We start from the raw sequence: 25,310 nt of genomic DNA, 5'->3' as shown, positions 1-25,310 counted from the left end.
CTCTTCGATCTAAATTACAAGGGGTTTAAACTTTGGTTGCGCGTCTATACGACAAATATGTGAATAGTAATACAAAATTTACCAATGGGAATAAAATTATTTGAGTTAAAAAAGATGTTTTATAGAATTTTAATAAAGAACGGAGGAATAATTAAATAAAAATAATATAAAGTTAAAATATTATTATAATATTATATTTTTGAAATTTTAAAAAGATTAAATTATTTTTTATACTTTAAGAAGTTTAGAAAAATTATAATGATTATATAATAATTAAATGAAAAAATTAAAAATTAAAAATTAAAAATATATTTATATTTTAATAATATTTGAATATTGAGATGAGATAATTTAAGATAATCTATAAAACCATAAAGGACTTATCTTAATAGCTATTTGAACGAGTGCTTCTAATCCTTAATAAATATTATTAATCTCGTTCTGTCTCTATAACTCTCTCTTTTATGTAAATTTTTATCTTTCATTAATTTGTAATAAGAGAAGTGTTATAGTTATAAAAAAATTTTACAAAAGTAAATTTTATGAATCTCGTTCTATCTCTATAACTCTCTCTTTTATGTAAATCTTTATTTTTCATTAATTTGTAATGAGAGAAGTGTTGTAGTTATAAAAAAATTTTACAAAAGTAAATTTAAAAATTGACATAATTTTATATGATAAGTTAAATCTATTTTATAATAAAAAATAGTTTTACAATCTAATATATTACATCAAGTCACGTTAATTTATAAATTTACTTTTCTTAAATATTTTCGTGATTATATTATTTCTCTTAAGAGAATCCAAATTATAAATTTTAATCATTACTTTAAAAAAATTATAATAAATTAATTTAATTTGAAAATATAATTAATTACTAAAATGGTTTATATATTTATATTCCAAATTGGCTGATCATGATTGGAAATGAGTAATGTACGACCATTCTATAACTTTATATTAAATGAATAGTTAATTTGAAATTTTATTTTTAAAGAATTAGCATAGCATGAATTACTATATGAATTATAAAAGAGTTGCAAGTATATCTTTATTTCATCGTATAGTAATTTAAAATTTTTTTAAAATTTAAAAGATGAGATGATATAAGATAATTTTTTATTAAAATTAAAAATTAAATAAAATATTATTTTTAATATTATTATTTTAAAATTTTAAAAAATTAAATTATTTATTATATTTTATATAAAAATTTTAAAAAATTATTATAATAAAATAAAATAAACCAACTCTCGTATTTCCTTAACTTACAAGTGTGATTATTTTAATCCTTTCATTGTACGTATATAAACTTTACCAATCGAGTCGGTGCCACAAGACTTGTAGAATTCATAAACGTGCAACATACCATTCATGTCATTGTCGATGTGTTTGGATGCAACATACTTTTTCTGAACTAATGATTATATTTCTGTTAAAGTTTTTTAAAATCAATCCACGTAAGCATATCACTTCATTAAAAATGGTTTTTAATTTTATAAAATTATCTTTTATATGATATTGGGCGGTAAGCGAGAGATATGTTAATCATCTCCCTTTTTAATTAAATGTATAAATATTAAGTAATTATTTAAAAAAAAAATTATTATTAAAAAAATTAATTTTTTATATAAATCTAATATTTTATTTACTTTTTTTAAATAATTACACAACGATTATATAATTTACAATTACAAATATTTTTCATTTTTTTATTACAATCACTAGTTTGCATCACTTTTACCGGAAGTCAAAAAATATGTTTGAGTTGAGAAATATTTTTAGATATATTTTTATTATGATTCATTAAAATATTGAAATTCATTAAAAATATATATGAATAGGGAGAAATTTTTGAAATCTGTGTCTTTTTTTTTTCAATATATTTTTTTAAAATTTATTTTAGTTTGTATTTTTGTTGTTTTGTGGGAACTGATACAAGTGAAAGAAGTTATAACAAATTGTAGCAATATTACCATTTTAGACTCTTTTCTTGTCATTTGGGGTAGTCACGATGGTGGGAATTGGAAAGTGAGTAAGCTCTGCTGCGAGATTGTGAGATTATTAAAGTTGGAATATTAATTGAAAAACAAATTAAAATTATAAATAGAAAACAAAAATCATAAATATAAACATTACATAGACATGTAAAAGTTAAATATATTAAAAGTACTAACTAATATCAATACAAGATTGAAATCAAGATGGGATTAGGATTGGGCATATGATAGTAAGACTATAGAAATTAAAAAAATATAATAAAATAATTAGAATTACAAATATTATATAAAATATAAAAAATAATTAAGAGATAAATTATATAAACCAATAGCAATTGTGGGTCCAAACACACAAAGTCGTATTGTAGCCAATGTAAAACTACTCTCATGCATCACAGTCAACCCTACAGATTTTGAAATCGAATCCCGTAATTAATTTAAAATTTTAGATTAAAATTTTAAATTAATATAGGATTTCAATCTGAAATCCTAAATTAAGTTAGGGCTTTCAATATTAAAATCCCAATTTGTATATAGTTTATATCAAAACCTGATAATTAATTTAAGATTTCGAATCCAAAACCCTTTACTTACATAAAAAAAATTTACACAATTCACACAACAAAAAATCCAATATCCATGATACATAATTTATAATCTCATCCTCCAAATCTCCAATTCAATCACATCCTTTATAACTCAAACAAAACTAAAAAAAAATTAAAAATTAAAAAGGCTTGGGATACTTAAATTGATGGCGACAGAGAGAGCTTTAGGTAGTGACATCAACAGCTTGCAACAGACGGATGGACAGAAAATGAGAGATAGGGTAGAGAAAGAGAGAGAGAGATCGAGGAAGGGGGTAACTTAACCTGTATAATCAAAACAGAGCAGTTTTGATATAATATATAAGTAGGGAGCCAAACGTGGGCGGGTGACCCCACTGCCCGCATCTGGTGGATGGGGGTGGGGTGGGGTGTGGGGCCTCGCTATCTCCTAGTTGTGCTCACTATTTTTTAAAAGACTGATCATAACTTACACATTTTAAAACTTTACAATTTATTTGTTATTATTTTATTATTTCATGAGTTAATAAGGTATTTTTAGATAATTTCTTTTAAATATAACTTAAATATAAAATATTTTTTTATTTTTAATATTTTTATCTAATTAGAATAAATTTTTCAAACTTTTAAACAGAACATAAAAAATAATATAATATTTTTAAATTTAAAAAAATATTATATTTAAATAATCTTTTAATTTTATAATATTTTTATTCAAATTATTTTTTTTTTCAAAACTCAATTAAAACTCTAAATAATTTTCTGTTATCCAGGAATCATTTTTACGAGATAATGGATAGCTTTAGAATCTTAGATGGTGATATGAAATTTTTTTTGATATAGGTAAAAGTTAAAAGTTAATAAAATATTATTTTTTAATATTATTATTTTAAAATTAAAAAAAATTTTAAAAAATTAAATTATTTATTATATTTTATGTAAAAATTTAAAAATATTATAATAATAAAATGAGATTATCTTATACGCTAAACTTACCTATCTGGCATAACCGGACGCACAAGTTGAAGGGGTGCACAAATAAGTCGTATAACCGATCCGAACCGGAAAAAAACCGGAACCGTTTCAATTTTATTCGGTAGTGGAAATGGCCGTACCGTTTTTGATTTAAACGGAATTACCCGATGCCCGTTTGGGCCATTTCTCTCGCTCTCTGCCTTTCCCTCCTGTGAAATCTTTGTTCCTCTACCGTGCTTCGACGATGGTCCCATGGAGACCGAAGAAGAAATTTCTGTAGCCTACGAAGAAGTTTACGGGGCCCCGCGTACAGTTCCGATCATCATCATCGGCATGAACTCGGAGCCCAAACCTCAACTTTCCCAGCTTCTCAGCCCCGTCTGATATTAAATCCTCCATCTTAAGCAATACACATATCCAGATTCTTTCAGATCTACCCGCGCAGAAGGACGAGGTGGAGTAGGGAGTTACGTCTCTTTCAGATCTACCCACGCAGAAGAAGACCCACTCAGATCTCTTCTCCTCTTTTAGATAGGCGTTTTGGACGGAGTCACTTACCGCTACCTACTCGTCGGCTCTAGCAAGCATACCAAGAAAAGCATGGTTTTTGTGAACGATTCCCTGTAGCAGCTTTCAGTTCGATTTTAAGGTTCTCCTGTGTTATACAGAGTGAATTGATTGAAGCACTAGTGGCTCATCTGTCGCCTGGCACTGTTCGCTGTGGATGCCAAGTAGTTTCAATAAAATTGGAAACACTGACTTCAAGTCCAATACTTCTAATGCATGATGGAAATGGACTGAGGTGGAGTAGGGAGTTACTTGGGACGAAATCGAACCGAAGCCTTTTGGAGAAGACGAAATCAAACACAGCAACTCATTGCAGCAACCCTTTTCAGAAACGCACGACTTCTTTTCAGAAATCCTCAGAAAATGCAATGTGCGGCACAACCGTTGGTGAGGATGTAGGACCCATGACACAGAATCTCTGACCACCGGTTCACCACCCCCGTGCTGCACTGGCTCCTGTGGAGCTCTCTCGACTTATTCCAATAAGAAAAGCTACCACCTTTCCATCAAGTTTCACATCGCTGATCCCTGCTACCTTGCTAGCTTATCCTTTCGCTTTCGTTGGTCTCCTTAGCCTTCTTCCGAAGTTTTTCTTTCTTTTTTTATTTTCCCTGAAAATGAACCGAAAACAATTTCGTTAATTCTTACTTTTTTTTCGGGAAAAAAAAAAAAACAAGGAAACTACGCCAAAGCTACCATATCAATCGGGGAACCCGGAATATACGTAAAAGCAATGAACCTCTTTCTCTCTACAGATTGCCCACCTCCAAAATAGTCGGATATCTTCTAGATGTCTGTCTTTCTTTATACAGATTCCAGATTTCCGTTCCCCCATTTGTTCGATCGAGCTGTACATAAAAGCACGTAGTAGTATAGGAGTACTAGACATGCCATGCGTACGTAGGACATATTCATAATTCTTCAGGTTTCGAAATTTTAATTAAAGAGAATCCCGATCGAGGAATCCGTCAAAGGATGAATTTGAATGGAGTCGTCGCGGTTGTGCTGGCTCTGCTCGCGTACGCGGCCCGGCGCATATACGCGCAGAATCGGCTTCTTGTGCCCATGACTCTGGTCCAAAAGGCTTCTGCTCTCGGTGCTTGTAAGAGACTAAACTCCTTAAAAGGCTTCACGTTTTGATTTCTATATATATATATATATAGAACATGTTTTTTTTTTTTTTTTTAATTTTTATATGAGTTATTATTATTATTATGGTAAATTATAATATGTTTTCCTGGAATTAAAATTTGTGGAATAGTTTGCTTGGATGGAAGTTTGCCGGCGTATCATCTGCACAGAGGATCCGGGACCGGAACAGACAAATGGCTTTTGCAGTTCGAGGTATTAATTCTTTTTATTTATTGTGCTTCAAAAAATTAGACTGGCGGCTGTTTGTGTTAGGAATAATAAGAGAAGTAAAGTGAAAAAGAAATCAATCACACTTATATTGTAATTGTAATATTTACTTGGTTCAGTGCGTAATTACGTCTACAGAACTACATATTATTTTATTCAAAAGAAAGAGATCAAAGATACAGTACGGTCGTACAAAGGTTTGATATCATTTATAGCAAACCCTAATTATGGCTCGGGTCGGTTGTATAGATAAAATCGGGTCCAAACCTGCACTCTGTGACCCACGAATTCTTATCGAATGGAATTATCAAATCAGGCTGCAAATAAATAGAATTGGCTAAGGTATTTATAGATGTTGGGATGCATGGTCAAGGTGTGAAAATATATATAGTTTTTCTAATTTGATGCATCCATGAATAGTTCCATTACAGGGTGATCAGGGTTATTTATTGTGCAAGTTATTAGATATTCTTAAATTATAAATCATTTAGTATCTTAATATGATGAGAATATCATGTATCGGTATTCATTCATCATGCTCGATCTTTGTATAGGGTGGTGGGTGGTGCAATGATATGGCGTCGTGCTTGGAGAGAGCCAAAACACGTAGAGGATCTACACGTCTCATGACCAAGTGGGAAGTCTTTTCTGGAATTTTAAGCAACAATGCTTCTTTGAATCCAGGCATGTGATCTATCTCTCTCCCTCTCTCTGTGATCTGCATCTCATGCCCATTGTACTCCTTTGTTATAATCGGAAAAGGTTAAGAAAACATAAAGAAATAATAAGACCCATTAATATTCTTGCGAAACTGCAATATGCTAAGATCAAAGGATGGAATATCATCACCTCATGATCCCTACAAATTAGGACTATCTACACATGATTTAGCTGCATCTGTATCTCATGATTGATCCGTTTTCGATCTCAATATCTATTGTAGATGATCGTTTGATGCCTATACATTTCCAGATTTTACTTATATTTCTCTTAAAGACTATTGCTAGCTGCCACTTGCATTAATTATAGAATTAATCATTATATATATACTAAATATGGACCAGATTTCTACAATTGGAACCGTGTGAAGCTTAGATATTGCGATGGAGCCTCATTTGCTGGAGATGCCAAGTTCGACAATGGGGTAATTTCCTAAACAAATCGTTTTCTCGTACTTACCAATTGATCAGTTGCCTGCTAGCTGCTGATCTTAATTCCCGGCCAGCTGGGACAAGTTCTAACTCATGATATGCATGCGTTGAGAAAAATGTTATTTATCGTCTTCATAGAGATATTAACTTCAAAAATGTTTTATACGTATTGGTAAACCATATTGGCAGCACAATTGATTACTAATGATTTTTTTTATCATTTTTTTTTCAGGTTTTTGTTTGTTTGTTCTTAGTACTGTAAAAGCTTATGCACCATATATATATATACACTGAATTAAGTGATTAACTTATCTCTTTTTTGTTTTTGATGTGTTTGTTAAAACAAATGACAGACGTCATTCCTTTATTTCAGAGGGCAAAAGATTTGGGAAGCAATCATTCATGACCTTCTCCCAAAAGGTTTGGGGCATGCACGCATGGTAAAACTTAAACCTATGTAGATATTATTTCCTCTGTACTTTGCATGTCTAGACTTCATACTAAAAGTATAATTTTGATCGAAAAATGATAGTTATAATCGTGAGGGTGTAAGTATCACGTAATCAATTTAAAAAAAGTGAATAAATATATGATCCACATAAAAAAAAATTAACTTTTTTATAATGGATCTTATTTTTTTCAAAGCAATTGTACGACACTTTTATATTTCACGACTGTGCGTAATATTACTCAATTTGATCGCCTTATCTTTGTAAGCTTCAGATGCCTATGTGGCAACAAGTTTAATCAACATTCAATGTCATGATCATTACCCAAGAGAAAAATATCCGACCAAGCTTTAACTCCGATATTATTCCATTCTGTTTTTTACAGGCTTTGCTTTCAGGTTGCTCTGCTGGGGGTTTAGCATCCTTTTTGCACTGTGACAACTTCAGCAAGTATTTACCAGAGAATGCCAGTGTGAAGTGCTTGAGTGATGCTGGATTTTTTCTTGATGAGTAAGTAATTTGATCTTATTAAATCAAGCTAGACTATAATTTCTCACCTTTGTTTTTAATAAAAAGATACCCCCAATTCAGCGTAGCAAAACCTTATACAATAAAGAGCTTGGACATTTTGCACCTCTTTTATCTTTTACCAGTCATATTTTAACATTTTTTTCTCGGTCCTTTTCCACAGAAGAGATATAAGTTCGAACTATACCATGAGATCCTTGTACAGAGATCTTGTTTCGCTACAGGTAGGACTTTCCATCTATGAGTTACACTAGGAAGCGCTTGTTGAATATTGTATATAAAAAACTTCGGTGACACTCTACTCTCTACACATGTCAATTGTGTGAACTATAGGATGCTGCAAATCTGCAGTGTCATGTTTCACTTAGCTTTTAAAAACTCTCTTCTTCTTCTATTGTGGCCTGAAACTAAGGTAGTTCAAATCTGTGCCATCTGTGTGATGATTGCTTTCTCCCAACATTCCTATCTTGGGATATATTTAAGAAAAGGTCATGGATTTATAACTATCATGTAACCGGCCCAAATGCTCAAAATAAGGTCACTAACTAAAGGGGGCCCAGGAAATTTTCTACAATCTTGTCAGGTATTCGGAAGGTGGGTCAGGACAAGGAAACTAGTGTCATTCCTTCAATGAAAAACCATTATAAAGTTCCATCTGATTGTGGATTTTTGTGTTCTTGATACATATTCATTTGTGAGAGGTGTGCATGAATGACAGGGGGTTGAGCAGAATCTGGAGAAAACCTGCACCAGTTCCCTCAAATTGCCTTATTTGGTCTGATCCTCGCAGCAGTCCTGAATTCTTTGCCTCTCTTTTCATGGCTTTGTTCTATAAACGACATGGTTCTGACATCTATATCTTGATGTCATGCAGTGCTTCTTCCCGCAGTATGCATTGAAATACATTAACACGCCATTCTTTGTCTTGAACACGGCATATGATGTATTCCAAGTAAAAAACTTTCTTCTGCCTTGTTCCATTGTAGATCTCATATCATCCACTTTATAATTCTAGTGGATTTATAGTGAGCGATGTGTTACCAGTTTAATCATATATTGGTGCCACCTTCGGCTGATGTACATGGAGACTGGAGTCATTGCAAGCAGAATCCAGCTGCATGCAATGCAAACCAGTTAGAAACATTGCAAGGTTACCATCCATCTCAATTCTTTAACAAATACAAACCACACTTCCTCAACTGGCATAAAAATTTCAGGCATCATAATTAGTATCAATAACTGACTGCCTGACTTGTTGAATTCCTCCCCACACTTCAGGCTTCAGGGATGATATGCTTTTAGCATTGAGAGGGTACGACAAATCAAGAGTGGGGATGTTCATAAATTCATGCTTTGCTCATTGCCAGAGTGAGTCCCAAGACACATGGTTCAGAGATGACTCTCCGAGAATTCACAATAAGGTACTTTTTAACTTGAAATGGTCAGGCCCGATTTGGGGAAAGATCTAATTGAATTTGATATGCAAGTCTTACACACTAGTTTTTAAAAAAAAATGGTAGATTAATTTAGAATCTATATAAAAAAAAATTATTTTTTTCATAATAGATTTCACCTTTTTTTTTTTGTTTTTTCCTAAAGGAGTGCGCGACGTCTCTTTTTTTAATAGTGAACAATTAATTTCATTGAAAATGCAGTGACCTAAACATCATCGAAAATATTCGGATGTATTTATTGTGTGGGGGTTTTGGCAACAATTTTGAGCGTCAGAAAATGCTTGATTATTTGTAGTGAGACTTTCATACACAACATTACTTTATTTTTAAAGAGTGCTTTTCACTTTGCATCTGTACCACCAAAAAAAGGGACACATCGCACCCTCTAACTACAAGCGACTTAAGATTCGACATACTAGATTCTGTCATGTCATCTTTAGAGCCAGACTTGAATGAAGGGATATTATAGTTTAAAGATGCAATATGTCGATTTTGATAGTTCAGACACAAATTTTCAAACTTTTGTTAATTGGAGTGCCAAAACTTCTGCGCATGTCCAATTGACTGGAGTCAAACATATTTTGCAACTGATCAATATAAGAATTCGAGGACACCCATATTTGCATAAGTTTTATGGCTTGAGAGGAGTTTAGCAACTTGGGGTTGTAATTAAAATGGAGAAGAATTATTTTTCCCAGAGCATTGCAGAAGCAGTTGGTGATTGGTACTTCAACAGAAGGATGAGTACCCAAGAGATTGATTGTGCATATCCGTGTGACAGTACCTGCCACAACCTTATACCAAAACCATAGCCATTGGCTCAGGTGATATTGTCCTTACTTACGCATTATTAATTTTATAGCTCTATTTGGGCGACTTGGATGCTCTTATTTACTCTTATCTGACCCAAACAGAAATGTCGCAGGTCCTATATAAAAAGATTCGAAGTTTACGAGGAAATGATACAGTTGTTCTCACAAGGTTCTCTAAATGCAGCCGTTTGGTAGCTTTTGAAGAGATTCACCGAAAGGAAAATTACTTTTATATTCATACGTGGTGATGATTTCAATGTATCTACAAAATGATGATTAGAGCATTGTTAATGAATTATTCATATGTAAAAATACAGTAACGTTTAACTATTAGAAATGAAAAGAGGATTGCAATGGATTAGCTAAATTCAAATTATTTAACTTTCAGCTACAGTATTGGTAAATATAAAGTTTAATTTGGTTGTTATTGTTTAAGTAAATGTTTATTTTATTACTTTATATTACTTATGATTATTAATTTAATTAGAATACGATTACGAATTAACATATATTAAGTAGAATAGTAAAATATGATAAAATAAAATAAATTAATAATTAAAAAAATAATATTTTTTAATTATTAATTACTCATTACTATATAATGAATAAATAGATAATTCAATGTAGAGAATTGATGTGAATAGTTAAATTTAAATTTATCTTAAATTATTTTATTGTTTTATAATAAAAAAATAGCTATTTCAATGTGAAGACTTATGTGAATGAAATATTCAAAAACTAAATTTATCTTACATTCATCAAAATTGTCATTTTAACTTTAGATAATTCATTGAGGATAGTAAGATGAGAATTTAAGTTGAAATAAAAGTTTAAAATATTATTTTTGAGTATTATTATTGTTTTGGAGTTTGAAAAAGTTGAATTAAAATTTGAAAAAATTAAATTGTTTATTATATTTTATATGGGAATTTAAAAAAGTTACAATTATAAAATAAAAATTTTAAATTGAGATCAGAATTTTTACTTTTACCAAACCTACCCTAAATAAAGATTAGTATTGATTGAAACAAAAAAAGAAAAGAAAATCTTTCACTTTGTTTCTCATTCAATCAATAATCAATATAATGATTTTTATTATTCTTCTTCATACTCAAGCAGAGACTAAAGGCCTACTAGAATTAATGAATGAGAAATGTTATAAATATAAAAAGATTATATAAATTAAATTTATAAATTAGTGTAATTTTATAAAAATTTTTAGATTTATTTTATAATAAAAATAATTTTATAATTTGATGTACCATATTAAACTATATTAATTTATAGATTTATTTTTATGTAATTTATTTATAGCTAAAGAATTTTTCTTAATGAATATAAGTGATATCGAATACACAATTAGATTTTTACAATTGATTACGGTTTATTTCCAAAATTTATATAGGTAATAATAAATGTCATGGCATATTATGATTACAAAATGAAAGTTAAATAAATAATTTTAGAGATCTCCAATAAAAATGATCAAATTTATTTGTTTAAAATAATATTTAAAAATTAATAAATAATATTATGTTATTACAATCATGGTGGGCTGATGGGGATTCGCTGACTCGTCCAGTTATCTCTCTTCTCACCTTTTTGCGACCCGTTCGGAAGGGGATATGGAATGGATGGATGCATTGTTTTTCAAGAAAGGACAAAATGGTAATCTCATTGCAGCGCGGGACTTCGCCACATCCAACACAAAGCTCACCACTAACCAGTAGGCAGGAAGCTCCCTCGCTTCCTAACCATCTAACTCTTCACCACCTGTCATTTGCACCCTGTCTCCACTCCCTCCACCGTTAGCCGCCCCCAACTCAAATTACTAAAAGCACCTTCTCACAAAAATAATAAAAAAAATGCAAAACCCCGTATTATTACTATATAGATTCCCAGTTTTACCCTCCGCCCCAAAGCCACTGTCCCTATCGACCATTATTAGAAGAGCCAGCAGCAAAGGAAGGGGATCAAGAAACGGAGATTGGAGTGGGAGTTGGGTGAGGGCAATGCCTTGCTCTTCTATTGGCGATTCCGGCGCTGGTGACGACAATGGTCGTCTGCGTAATTTCAAGCTGACCGAGTCTACCTTCCTCGCCTCCCTCATGCCCAAGAAAGAGATTGCCGCCGATCGCTTTATCGAGGCCCACCCGGACTACGATGGCCGTGGCGTCCTCATTGCGATATTTGGTATTTGTTTTTCCTGTTTCTTAGAAAAGAAAACGAAATGAAAGAACTCGAATCCGATGAAAAATTTAATCACTAGGCAAATTAAGTGTAAAGGTAGCGCCCTAAAGTTTCAGAACTTTATGTTGCGGTTTGTTCTGATATTGCGGAAAGAATACTTAACACCAGTAAATGTAAGTATTTGATGTACGAGTGACTTGTTCTTCTTAGATTCTGGCGTTGACCCGGCTGCGGCTGGCTTGCAAGTTACCTCGGATGGGAAGCCGAAAATCCTAGATGTCCTTGATTGGTATTTATGAAGCTTCTTGGTCATTCGAGTGGTTTATTTGAATTATTTCAAGGTAAATTTTAGACCTAAGATAATTTTTTCCTGGCTTCAGCACCGGGAGTGGTGATGTCGATACCTCAAAGGTGGTGAAAGTCGATGTGGATGGTTGTATTCGTGGAGCTTCAGGTTTGTTATGATATTAACGGATAGTTCATTGTTATTACGCCCAAACCTTCAGCGGCTCTTTTCGTGCTCGCGTATATATATAAATATATATATATATATATATATATGTATGTATGTATGTATAGTTTAAATTGATCACCTAGGCCGTGTTTGGTGGAGCTGAAAATATTAATAACATAAAAATATTTTCCCTGGTTGGCAGAAAACTAAGCAAATGAGTCGACATGTTTTAAAAAGCTTAACAGATATTCACTAGTAAAATTTTTAATTTTAAAGCTTCTCTCTCTAGGCCATCTCAATTATGACAGTTATGCTCATCTTAGGCTACCACAGGGACTGCTGCACCTCCTGCATTGGTGACTGTGGCCCTTCGTCATTACTGGCTGCTCCCTATTCACCACCATCTTCATCATTGGCTATGACACCACCCTCACCCATCTCTTTGATGAATTCATTGACAAATCCTTAAAAGCTTCCCTTCTCATTGATCTTTCTGGCAACAGCCCTTTATAAGAATAGGGCGCTGCCAATATGTCCTACTCGTCCTTCATGTCTTGAGAATGTCCTTGACTTTGCTGCAGGCTTGTGGTAGCAGTCTAGTGTTTGTGGTTCCTGATTTCACTTTAGGATTACGAATTAGTGGTTGTGATGGTGTGATTTTCATTGCCAGCTAAATAATGAAAAATGTTTCAGTGGGATGATGACAAATTAGTAATTTTCCAACGAAAGTTCTTGCCAATACGTTATCCTCATTTTGTTCTGGATTGTTGTTTCGAATGAGTGAATGGATTTCTAAGGCTATGCCAATAGTAATTTTTCAATGAAGTTCTTGCCAGTACGTTTTCCAACAAAGTTCTTGCCAATAATTTATTAGTGCCGCTATTTTATGAATGAATGGATTTCTAAGGCTATGCCAAGTAAAGATTTTGTGCCCTTTGTTTGTACTTACAAACCTCCCAACTGGGATTTTTTTTGCCAATATGTAAATCTTACTTGGATAATTGAAATGGTTAGATGGAGGTTTTCTGTTCTTCTTTTGGTTAGTGTAGAAAATATCAGAATTTATATATGTATGGCTGATTTAATAATGGCTCCAGCCCATAACAGAAATTTTAGATGAAAAATGTGTGGAGTGGTCCCTGTTACACATGCATAAATTTTAGTTCTGATTGTCTTACCTGTAACTGTTGTCCATTAATTTTTTTTTGACAAGTAACTGACCTCCATTTAATTATTGCATCTTAACCCTAGTCTACGCACCCACTTAAAAAAAAAAAAAAACCCTAGTCTACGCACCTGGAGGATCAGCAGTAGAAAATGAGCAAAAATAATAAATCACACCGATATTTTTCTCCTTTGCAAAGTATCTTTCTCCGCTAATTATGTTGTCCCTTAGAAATTGTGAGTGGAACATCTCTATGTAGATTTTGAGCCAGGTTCTGTTCCTGAAATTATCATATTCTGGTTCGAACAATATATTCGGTACAGGGACCACTTTGGTTGTCAATCCTTCATGGAAAAATCCTTCTGGTGAATGGCATGTGGGTTGTAAGTTGGTGTATGAGCTATTTACGAAAACCTTGACCTCTCGATTGAAGGTAAGAATTACCTGTTAAGATCCATCAAGTGGATTGAGTGAATTTCTCTTTTTTATCTCAAGCCTGACCATGAGTTGCACCCCCTTTCTTTTCCCCCATTGACAGAAAGAAAGAAAGAAAAAGTGGGATGAAAAGAACCAGGAAGAAATTGTTAAAGCTGTTAAGCATCTTGATGAATTCAATCAGGTTGTTGCAATTCCTCCATACTAATCTTTGTTAACTTAGATTTAAATAATAAGTATGCATGTATTATTCACTCAAATTTTGTTTTTTGAATCATGCTTAGCATATTGTGCTCGTGCGAAGTCTGATTGATTGGTATAGCTTATTGTTGCATTTTTTCATGTTGAACCAGTAAGACTTCCCTTTCATCTTCCCAAGGACATGGGTTTTCCGCATCTTCGAATATTTGAACCTTTTTTCTTGTGGGGGTGCAGATTTTTTTCCTGTTGTTTAACTAAGATAAGTCTATGAAAATTAAACTACAGTTATTTTAGTATTTTGAAACAGTTCATTCTTTTGGCTGACAACATAGAATCATGGTTATTTTAAAATTAAAAATGCATCCATGGCCAGACTTATCTCTCAGATTAACTATCAAAAAGATGTATCTCTCAGATCATTGAAGTTTGTATGAGCATATTTTCAAACTCTTCAGCTGTCATGCTTCTAAATATGCTTCTGAGTCTAGTGAATCTGGTGAGTTGATTGAATCAGATGGGGATTTTGCTTCTGATCTGCTGTGTTCTATTCCTCCAGAAATTGAATGGAATAATAAATCATCTGATTGGGTGTTGAGGATGGTGGATGAAATTAAGGATTGTGTGGGAATCTCTTGCGATGGATTTGAGGAACAATTTAGAGCTCTCCTTATTGCTATTGAGGCTGGATGTGCTTCAAAAAAGGAGAGGGAATTGAAGAGATTGTCGTGCTCAATTAACTATAATGCTAGGGAAGGAGGTGCCTTTAAAGATAAAGGAAAGGAAAGGGCTGCCAATTGTTATCCATGAAACCTAAGATTACTTCTTGGAATTTTCGGGGGCATAATGATTTTAGAAAACGTCTCCGGGTGAAGAATTTGATCCGCAAGTGGAGGGCTGATGTTATTTGCTTTAAGGAAACCAAACTGAAGTTTGTTAATTAATCTATTGTTGATAGTTTGTGGAGTTTTATTGTCTGGGATGGGTTGAGTTAGTTTCGAATGAGGCATCGGGGGGTATTATTGTTATGTGGGATAGGAGGGTGGTGGAGTTTCCTCTCGTGTACTTCCTGTGTACTTGAACTATGCCTATTTATGGTAATAAAACTCTTATTAATTATAAAAAAAAGTATCTTATTTTATAAAAATTTGCTCATATTAGTATATTATTGAATTTAACTAACTATATAAGTTATAGTCATATAAAAAAATTTATATAATATATGCTTAATATATAAAAAATATATATATTTTTATAAAATACGTACAATATTGGAGTCGGAGTTACTTATCAAAAAAAAAATATCGGAGTCGGAGTCGGTACATCGCTACATTTGACTCTGACTTTTTTGGTGAAAAAAACTCTGACTTCGACTCCAACTCTGACTTATCGAAGTCGGAGCAGAGTTGGTGCAGAGTCGGAATCGGATTTTCAGATTTTTGCTCAGCCCTACCTGATGTAGTGCTTATGGTTGGAGAGGAATGAGAGGTGCTTTGAAGATAGAGAATGCTCGATGGGAGAACTTAAGGAGTTTTTCTTTAGTACCTTGAGTGTTTGGGCTAAGGCTCTTGTAATGAATGGAGATAATTTTCTTGTTTTGCTTGAGTCTTTTTTTGTTTCTAGTGTGAATGTAGGTATTTCCTCTTGTATACTTTCTGTATACTTGGGCTTTACCTATTCTTTGTAATAAAATTCTCTTATTAATTATCAAAAAAAAAAAAAGTTTGAATGTGCATGCATAGTGTGATGTATTTTTTCGCCCTTGTATAACTTATCGTGATTTTTTTTTTCTAGAAACACACTAAAGTGGAGGATGCAAACCTGAAAAAGGCTCGTGAAGACCTCCAAAAGAGGATTGATATTCTACGAAAGCAAGCCGAAGTGAGTGATAAGTAGTTTTTATTTTATATTTTAATCTCTGCCGAGTTTCCTATGCTACTAAGTTATGATCTTTCTATTTTTAGAGCTTTCATGACAAGGGGCCTGTGATTGATGCTGTTGTGTGGCATGATGGAGAAGTATGGAGGGTTGCTATTGACACACAGAGTCTTGAGGATGATTCGGATTCTGGGAAACTTGCTGACTTTATACCCCTAACTAACTATAGGTATCCTCAATCATCCACTGTTGCATCTGCTGAAAAGATTCTTGCTTAGACAGAAGTGGGATAATGTTGAGAGGAAGAGAATATAATGTAAAAACATCCTAGAAAATTGTAATTTAATTTAAATGGTATATCTTGAATTTCAGCATATCACTGATGGTTCTAGTTTTAATTTAATGATAATAGTCTGATATCCCTTCTTCTTCTTCTTCTAATACTACTAAAACTATAAGAGAAGATCCAGGGGTGTGTTGGCTGTTAATGGTATGGAAGAGGTACTGTTGAGATGTGTACTTTAGGGTTTTGAAATGTTGCGTGGTAAACCTTCCAGTCTCAAGAAATTATTAATCTGCATTAGCCAAAATGTATATTAGTGATTTGGCTAGTAATAGTTGTATAGAAACTGTTTATTATATCAGAGTTTCTAAGTTATTTGATAGAGATGAAATTTCAATGTAGAGGTAAGGAAGAATTTCAAGGAAATATGAAGAGATTTCCCCAACAGGAACTTCAATAACAAAATTCGATACAAAATTACTTGATATTGTCCAGCTTGAGTTAGGATGCCTGAAAGGTCCATTCAGCTCTACTAAAAATCTGGAATATAAGAGAATGACTGATAACTAATCTTTCTAAAGAGGGAAAGGGCTTTGAAATTCTGTTGCAATCCACAAGACTGGTTCTTCCGTCCAGAGTTTGATTTAATTGTTTCGCAATGGCCAGGTATAGGTTTTCATATCATTATCCTGGCACATTCTGCCCTGGACAATTGCAACCCTGAGGCAAATGAAGCTTGCTACACATAATCCTTTTAGCAACAAGCATACAGCCTATTTGTGCGATCAAAAAAGTAAAAAAATGTAGCTATCCAGTGGGCATGAGATCTCTCTCTGGTTTTCTTGCACCTATATCCCCTGTAAGTATGAAATTTTGGTGAGAGAGAGATCCCATGCCTACTGAATAGCTCAAGATGCAGTGGGAATCAGAGGTTCTAGAACTGTGTTTTTTTGGAATTTTGCTGATCTCTCAACATGCTAGAATGCTAGCATCTTTTTGCTGCACTTTCCTGCCGTCTGTAATGCAGTATTTTCTTATTCTATATTTGATTGTTCATCACATGCCCATTTCTGTGGGATGCTATTATATGTTTTATTTCAGGCTGTAAACTATTTTAACAAACTCCAAATATAACAAGCTGATGAACATAGGCACCTCCATATAGTTATAGGATCCCATGATTTATTCATTCATCAAAAAAAATATTTCAAACAAACCCTAATATGCGTTGGACAATTTGATAATCAATTAAGAGAGAGGAAAGTCTGGGATCCAAGTATATCTAAATTTCCTGTTTGAATAAGTTCCTGGTGACAAACTATTTCTTATCTTTTGTTCATGAAATAAGTAAAACCCAAGGTTTTTTTTTTTTTCATCAGCCGGATCAAGTTAATCCCCAGTGATTCATTCTGTTTTCTTTATTTTTTTGTTTGTTAAATTCTCTTTACCACTTTGGCTCGAGATGGGATTTATATATTGATTGTTTATAGAAACGAATCTTGAATTATCAAGAGTAGTAGCTGAGTAGGGGTGCATAACATTCAATTTCCTTGGGCAGATTCAGTGTCGAATGGTTAATGAATACTGCAACGTCTGAAACCGGTAGAATTGGGTTGAATACTTTAAGTGATACTTGGGGTCTTCCAGGGTCAGAAACTGACAGTAGGGTTGATGAATACTATGGTTTTATTTCTAATTGTGGTGGTCACAAACAACATTGTGGAAAGCACTTGCATTGGTACCGGAGTTTCATCATACAAAGATGCTAAAAAAGTCGAGCCCGTTTCGTGAAGGTGGCGGTTTATGGTGATGGGGGACGGAATAGTTCCATTTTTATCCCTAAAGAGGTGGCTGGAGTAGATTGCATGAGGCATTGAGGGAGAGTTTACAGGTGGTAAGAAGCAGCCATGGCACATTTGGTGATGCTCTGAAGAGACCAGGGGGAGATAAGGTGAAGCCGTACAAAGAAGCATTAACGCCGGAAGGGACACATGGTATGTTGACAACTGGGTTCGGCGGGGGTGCTGTGCATCGAGCCCCTCGAGGTCAATCTAGGGAGAGAGAGGGTGGAGGAGACATGAGGGATACACTGTTCCTAGTATGTGACTTGCAAGTCCAAATGAGGAAGTTGCAGGGGGAGGTGTCTATAGTGAGGAAGGTGGTCGAGGCTTTTAAGGTAGGGGATGAAACGGTGAGCTTAAGGGGTAGTAAGCAGGCCTTTTAGAGGCCATGGGCTTTAGGCTCTGGAGTTGGGTTGAGTAAGCCCATGGCTAGTAACAATTCAAGGGAGGAAGTTAGGGATTCGGGTTGGGCTGGCTATGGGCCAAAGTGTATGCCCATGGCCCATAATCATGCAGGAAGGAATTATAGGAAGGAATTAATCAAGCCATCAAGTTAGGTTGGACCTGGGCCCCAACACAAGTTGAAGAACATGGCTCGTCAGGAATGGAAGGCACGGGTAGAGAGGAAGGGTTCGGGTCACAGGTTCGAAGCAGGAGGGGGTTCTCCTTGCCTGAGTCCTCATCGCAACGGCAACAAAACCTACCGTTCGATCAACAGTCGATGCCGACGAAGCTTCTAGAAGATATCTCGACGCAGAAGACCAGCCAGACCTTGACGATAGACCCATTGGTGGTGCTCCCACCACCACGACGGCGACAAAACCTGCCGTCCGATCAATAGATGACACCGACGAAGCTTCGGGAAGATATTTCGGTGTGGAAGACCAACTAGACCTTGACGACATACCCATTGGTGGTGCTCCCACCACCACTGAGTGTTTGTCCCCCCTCGCGGCGGCCCGACGAGATCCCCAGTGGTGAACAGTGACATCGTGGTGGTGGAAAATAGTGATGAGGGAGAAATATAGGATTTGGCCAGTGATCTTTTCCTATCTGATGAAGAGAGTTCACAGAGGCTATTCAGGGGATTAGTGACCATGGAGGGGAAGTTGGTTTTGTGATTGGAGAAGTGAACATGGAGGGGCAGAGGGAGTTTAGGGTGAAGAATCCAATCCCTTTGAACTGTATGTATCCAGATTCATCCAGCGTATCAGATTGGGTGTTCCAAACGGTGAATGGTATTATGGACATGGTGGGACTGAAGTATGAAGGTTATGAGGAGCAATTCATGGCATTACTTACTGCCATCAAAGTGGGTCACCAACAACAAAGGAAAAATGGTTCCAAGAAACAGCGAGAACTCCATAGGCTAACATTGTCCATGAATTTTGAAGGTAGCTCAAGCAGGGATAGGTCTAAAGGGAAGGGGCTAGCCTTTTCCAATAAATGAAACCAAAAATACTTTCGTGGAATGTTCGTGGTCTAAATGATGCCGGTAAGCGTCTTCAAATAAGAAACTTACTGCGTGGGTGGAAGGCGGACATTGTTTGTTTACAGGAGAGAGAGTTGAAAGTCGTCACTACAAAAATAATACGAAGTATATGGAGCTGCGTTCACGTTGATTGGTGTATTTGGCAGCTAATGGGGCCTCGGGAGGAGTGTTGGTGATGTGGGACCAACGGGTGGTGGAGAAAATGGAGGAGTTCGTTGGGTTGTTCTTAGTAGCATGTTCTTTTAGGAGTGTGATCGATGGGTATATGTGGGCCTTTGCAGGTGTATATGGCCCTAACTCAGACAACGACCGAAGATTACTGTGGGATGAACTAGCTAGGTTACACAGCTGGTGAGATCTTCTATGGTGCATTGGTGGTGATTTTAATGTAACAAGATTTACAAGCGAGTGTTTTGGAAATAGAAAAATGTGTCTAGCAATGTCTAGATTAGATAGATTCTTAATTTTCCTGGAGTGGGAAATTCACTATCCAGAGGTATGGCAAAAGAGATGCCTCATTTGTGCTTTGACCATTGGCCCATCATGTTGGATTGTGGGGGGATTCAAAGAAGGCGTTGGCATTTTAAGTTTGAAAACATGTGGTTGAAATCAAAAGGCTTTGTGGATAGGGTTGGACAGTGGTGGTCATCTTACCATATCCAGGGTACTCCTAGTTTCATTTTTGCTTGAAAACTGAAAGCTCTAAAGCAAGATTTAAAGCTTTGGAACATGCAGTCTTTTGGTGATATCGGGGAACTCAAGAAAATCAAGCTATGGGAGATCCATGAGTTAGAAAAGCTACAAGAATCAAGGCCTTTGAATCCGGAGGAATTAGTCCAAAAGTTAGTGTTGGTCGCAGAGCTCGAGAGGATCATCCTACTAGAAGAGATCTCGTGGAAGCAGAAGTCTAGAGCGTTATGGTTGAAGGAAAGTGACTGTAGCACTAAGTATTTTCACAGGGTAGCTAATTCTCACAGGAGATCTAACAACATTGAGATGCTGAAGATTGATGGGGCAGATTGTAAGGATGACCAGATGATTAACAATCACGTGGTTGGTTTTTTTGAACAGTTTCTTTTTGAGCATGAGGGTTGGAGGTCTAAGCTAGAGGGGCTGTCTTTTGATTCCATTGGGCCTATGGATGCCAATCGTTTGGCGAGGCCATTTGAGGAGGTGGAGGTGCTAGGTAAGGAAAATGGCTAAAGACAAGGCTCCTAGTCCTGATCGGTTCTCTATGGGATTCTTCCAAACATGTTGGAAGGTATTAAAGGATGACCTTATGAAGGTGTTTCGGGAGTTTTATTCGTTTGGAAAGTTTGAGAAAAGCTTAAATGCCACTTTTCTAGTTTTGATACCAAAAAGGTTGGGGGCGGGGGATATTAAAGAGTTTCGACCCTTTAGCCTAGTCAATGGGGTTTACATGATTCTTTCCAAGGTACTCGCGAATCGCCTTAGTGAGGCTGTGGGAAAGATAATTTCAAAGCCCCAAAATGCCTTTGTAAATGATAGACAGATTTTAGATGTAGTGCTTATTGCTAACGAATGCTTGGACAGTAGATTGAAAGCGGGCTATCCAGGGATTATATGCAAGTTAGACATGGAGAAGGTGTATTATTATGTTAAATGAGACTTTCTTATTGACATTTTAGGGAAGTGTGGTTTTGGGAAGAGATGACGTCCTTGGATTTGTTGGTTTATATCTACGATGAAATTCTCAATCCTAATAAACAAAAGCCCAACTGGATTTTTCAATAGCACACGAGGTCTAAGACAAGGAGATCCGTTGTACCCGTTACTCTTTGTCATTGTGATGGAGGCTTTGAGCAGAATGATCTCAGTCTTGGTTGCAAATGGGCATATGACTAGTTACTCGATTGGACCCCCGGGAGGGGGTAGTATTAACATTTCCCATTTGTTGTTTGTAGATAATACTCTTATCTTCTGTGAGGCGGATCAACTCCAGGTTCGAGTATTGAAGGCACTCCTACTTTGCTTCGAGGTAGCTTCAGATTTGAAAGTGAACCTGGAAAAATCAGAGATGGTGCCTATTGGTGGTGTTCAGCGTTTAAGACAGTTGGCAAATACTCTGGGGTGTAGGACCGCCTCACTCCCTATGACTTATCTAGGCCTTCCGTTGGGGGCCCCCTCGAGAGCAGTTACTCTCTGGGATACAGTGATTGAGAGAGTAAAGCAACAATTAGTAGGTTGGAAGAGAATGTACCTATCAAAAGGGGGTAGGACTACGGTAATAAAGAGTACTCTTTCTAACCTACCGACATATTTCCTGTCCCTGTTTCCTATTTCAGCAAGGGTGGCACTTCGTATCGAGAAATTACAAAGGGACTTATTGTGGGGCAGAATAGGTCAGGAGTTCAAGTTTCATCTAGTCAAGTGGGAATAGGTGTGTAGGCCTATCTTGAATGGGGGATTGGGCATTAGAAATTTGAGAATCTTTAATCGGGCGTTACTTGGTAAGTGGTTATGGAGATACCATAGAGAACCAGAAGCTCTTTGGAAGTTGGTGATTGAGATTAAGTATGGGGGATTATGGGGTGGATGGTGTACCAAGGAAGTGCGAGGGGCGCATGGTGTGGGATTATGGAAATATATCAGACAAGGATGGGGGGTCTTCTCTCGTTACACTAGGTTTCGTTTAGGAGAGGGGAACAAGATCAAATACGACACTTGGTGTGGTAATTGTGCGCTTAAGGATCTATTTCTGACATTATTCTCGGTTGCAAGTGCCAAAGAGACATTAGTGGCGAAGGTCATGGTGATAGTGGGGGAGCAAATCCAGTGGAACATCAGTTTTAGCAGGGCTGCGCAAGATTGAAAAATGGACAGTTTTGAAGCCTTTTTCAGTCTTTTGTATTCAACCAAACCAAGTAACCAGCTTCTAGATTTGTTGTGGTGGGTCCCATCAGGTAAATGTGTGTTTTCGGTTTCCGCGTTTTACAAGGCTTTAGCACAAGAGCAGCCCTCTCAGTTTCCATGGAAAAGGCTTTGGAAACACAAGGCTCAAAGTGGCTTTCTTTGTGTGGATTGCTTCTTTGGGCAAGATCCTCACAACGGACAATTTGAGAAAACGAAGGGTAATCATCGTAGATTGGTGTTGTATGTGTAGGAAAGAGGGTGAATCTGTGGACCATCTTTCACTACATTGTAAGGTAGCTTGAGGGTTATGGAATGAGGTTTTTTGTAGACTGGACTTGAGTTGGGTTATGCAGGAAACAGTAGTGGCGGTCCTAGCTAGCTGGACAGTTCTAAGAGGCAACACCTAGATTAAGGTGATTTGGAAGATGATTCCAATATGCATTATGTGGTGCGTGTGGCAGGAGTGCAATGAACGGACGTTTGAGGACAAAGAGAGATCGATGAAGGAGCTGAAAGATTTCTTTTTTAGAACTCTTTGGACTTGGGCTATTGCTGTTAGTTTTAATGGCCAAGATCTACATGATTTCCTTATATCTATTGCTCCTACGTAGTTTAGGACATTCTTTGTACTGAACGTGGCATTTTGCCTATTCTTTTATTAATATACTTACTTTCCTAAAAAAAAAAAAAAAAATGTTTGGTGCTTTAATCTTAATAATTTCTTTAGTAGGTGATGAACTTTATAGATCTTTATATTTGTATGTGTAACTATAGAATCTACCTTTACAGGATTGAACGGAAGTTTGGTGTGTTTAGCAAGTTGGATGCCTGCACATTTGTTGTTAATGTGTATGATGAAGGGAAAATCTTAAGTATTGTTACGGATAGCTCCCCTCATGGCACTCATGTTGCCGGTATTGCCACTGCTTTCCACCCAAAGGTGAAACCATACAAATTCTTGTTAAGTTTATTCACCTGAAGCATTTTTTTTTTTTTCAGTAAACCATTATAATTTCTCATATATCTGATTGTTGTTAGGAGTCTGTGTTGAATGGTGTCGCACCTGGAGCACAGTTAATATCCTGTAAAATTGGAGATTCACGATTGGGTTCAATGGAGACAGGGACTGGCTTGACTCGAGCCTTGATAGCTGCAGTGGAGGTACCTTTTAGTTGGTTTACACTGTTTATATTTATATAAAATGAACAAGATCCAGAAGTTGTTTTTATTTAATGATTGTTTTATTAGGTTTTTTAGTTGATGATTATGAAACCATGGTAATTGAAACTATGGTAATTCTGTGTGTTTGTTTTTCTTTATTATACACTGCAAGTTATTGCATTGGAGACATCTTAACCATGGCGATTTTTTTTTTTTTTTTTTTGCAGCATAAGTGTGATCTCATCAACATGAGTTATGGAGAACCTACATTATTTCCAGATTATGGTCGATTTGTTGACCTTGTTAATGAAGTATCAAGTCTTAACTATGTGATCTTGTTTGGGATGGACTATTTTTGTTCTTTTCCCTCTCTTTGTCTTTCATGCTATAGGCTACAAATGTTCACACTGGTTTTCAATATAGGTGGTGAATAAGCATCGGCTGATATTTGTCAGCAGTGCTGGCAATAGTGGGCCAGCATTGAGCACTGTCGGTGCACCTGGTGGTACCACTTCAAGCATTATAGGAGTTGGTGCTTATGTCTCTCCTGCAATGGCTTCTGCAGCTCATTGTGTAGTTGAACCTCCCAGCGAAGGAATTGAATACACGTGGTAAATGAACTTATTTTGTCTGATTCTGACCTTATGCCATGGTTTCCTCAAATTTGCAGCTTTGAGGACTCTTTTTTGGCTTGTGTTTGAACGAAGCATCATTGGCTTACATTCAATGCAGGTCCAGTCGGGGACCAACTGCTGATGGAGATCTTGGTGTTTGTGTAAGTGCACCTGGTGGGGCGGTAGCTCCTGTTCCTACATGGACTCTTCAACGACGAATGCTTATGAATGGAACATCAATGGCTTCTCCATCTGCTTGTGGGGGAATTGCATTACTCTTAAGTGCGATGAAGGTCTTGATTTGCATTACTTTTAGTCACGTTTTTGTCTGTCATCTTACTACTCTTTATGCAGAACTTTTGACACGTAATATTTCTTATGCAGGCTGAGGGCATTCCTGTGAGCCCCTATAGTGTAAGAAAGGCTCTTGAGAATACAGCTATTCCTGTAGGTAGTTTGCCTGAAGATAAATTAACCACTGGACAAGGGCTTATGCAAGTTGACAAGTTAGATTTGTGCTCTTGACTTCTGCTCATTCATAACTTGAAGCATCATTTGTGTTCTATATAATTATTTTTTTGATATTCTTCATGACAGGGCACATGAATATATACAGAAGTCCCGGGATCTTCCAAATGTATGGTATCGAGTAAAAATTAATAAATCTGGAAAATCAAGTAAGTTTACGTTCACTTCCACTCTGATATAGAATCTTTATTTCTTCTAAAAGGGTTTTTGGACAATCTTCACTTGATAATTTTTCTTGTGTTCTCTGATTTTTCGGTAGTATGAGATTTTTTCTAAAGATATAGAGATGGTCTTGTTTTGCTTATATTCATGTAATTATATGTCCTCTTTTATGGG

General features: G+C 35.6%; 2 protein-coding genes across 3 annotated transcripts in view; both read left to right on the top strand.

Annotated features, from left to right (window-relative positions):
* The first annotated feature begins 3,700 nt into the window (after positions 1-3,700).
* On the top strand, positions 3,701-10,228 carry LOC122307630 (pectin acetylesterase 9-like). 2 transcript variants are annotated; one of them, XM_043120630.1, is made up of 13 exons: positions 3,701-5,210; positions 5,370-5,452; positions 6,022-6,151; positions 6,532-6,611; positions 6,972-7,058; positions 7,453-7,577; positions 7,759-7,819; positions 8,314-8,370; positions 8,470-8,547; positions 8,640-8,745; positions 8,874-9,016; positions 9,748-9,873; positions 9,964-10,228. In XM_043120630.1, exons 1-12 carry the CDS (start codon positions 5,084-5,086, stop codon positions 9,859-9,861), a joined length of 1,191 nt encoding a protein of 396 aa, XP_042976564.1. In that variant the 5' UTR covers positions 3,701-5,083; the 3' UTR covers positions 9,862-9,873; positions 9,964-10,228. The 2 variants fall into 2 exon arrangements, with proteins under 2 accessions (XP_042976564.1, XP_042976563.1); XM_043120629.1 differs by having other exon boundaries at positions 3,702-5,210; positions 9,975-10,228.
* A 1,394-nt stretch (positions 10,229-11,622) lies between these two features.
* Positions 11,623-25,310, top strand: part of LOC122307076 (tripeptidyl-peptidase 2-like) — a 36,057-nt gene continuing 22,369 nt past the window's right edge. The window contains exons 1-14 of the mRNA XM_043119693.1: positions 11,623-12,054; positions 12,262-12,340; positions 12,432-12,505; positions 13,994-14,103; positions 14,209-14,289; positions 16,098-16,184; positions 16,268-16,410; positions 23,461-23,611; positions 23,710-23,832; positions 24,060-24,143; positions 24,256-24,443; positions 24,565-24,739; positions 24,831-24,952; positions 25,044-25,123. Coding sequence (XP_042975627.1) covers positions 11,727-12,054; positions 12,262-12,340; positions 12,432-12,505; positions 13,994-14,103; positions 14,209-14,289; positions 16,098-16,184; positions 16,268-16,410; positions 23,461-23,611; positions 23,710-23,832; positions 24,060-24,143; positions 24,256-24,443; positions 24,565-24,739; positions 24,831-24,952; positions 25,044-25,123 — 1,825 coding nt within the window. The 5' untranslated portion in view covers positions 11,623-11,726. The remainder of the gene's footprint in view (positions 12,055-12,261; positions 12,341-12,431; positions 12,506-13,993; positions 14,104-14,208; positions 14,290-16,097; positions 16,185-16,267; positions 16,411-23,460; positions 23,612-23,709; positions 23,833-24,059; positions 24,144-24,255; positions 24,444-24,564; positions 24,740-24,830; positions 24,953-25,043; positions 25,124-25,310) is intronic.

The sequence above is a fragment of the Carya illinoinensis genome, chromosome 4 (assembly GCF_018687715.1).
Source record: "Carya illinoinensis cultivar Pawnee chromosome 4, C.illinoinensisPawnee_v1, whole genome shotgun sequence".
Classification (NCBI taxonomy): domain Eukaryota; kingdom Viridiplantae; phylum Streptophyta; class Magnoliopsida; order Fagales; family Juglandaceae; genus Carya; species Carya illinoinensis.
The sequence above is the reverse complement of the archived record's forward strand: the minus strand, read 5'-3'. Positions and strand labels throughout refer to the sequence as shown.

Bases quoted from the DNA above. Each gene is read 5' to 3' on its own strand.
- LOC122307630 (XM_043120630.1), top strand. From the start codon at position 5,084: ATGAATTTGAATGGAGTCGTCGCGGTTGTGCTGGCTCTGCTCGCGTAC. The intron at 8,371-8,469 runs GTCTGATCCTCG...GATGTCATGCAG, and splicing joins CCCTCAAATTGCCTTATTTG to TGCTTCTTCCCGCAGTATGC. The intron at 9,017-9,747 runs GTACTTTTTAAC...TATTTTTCCCAG, and splicing joins CTCCGAGAATTCACAATAAG to AGCATTGCAGAAGCAGTTGG.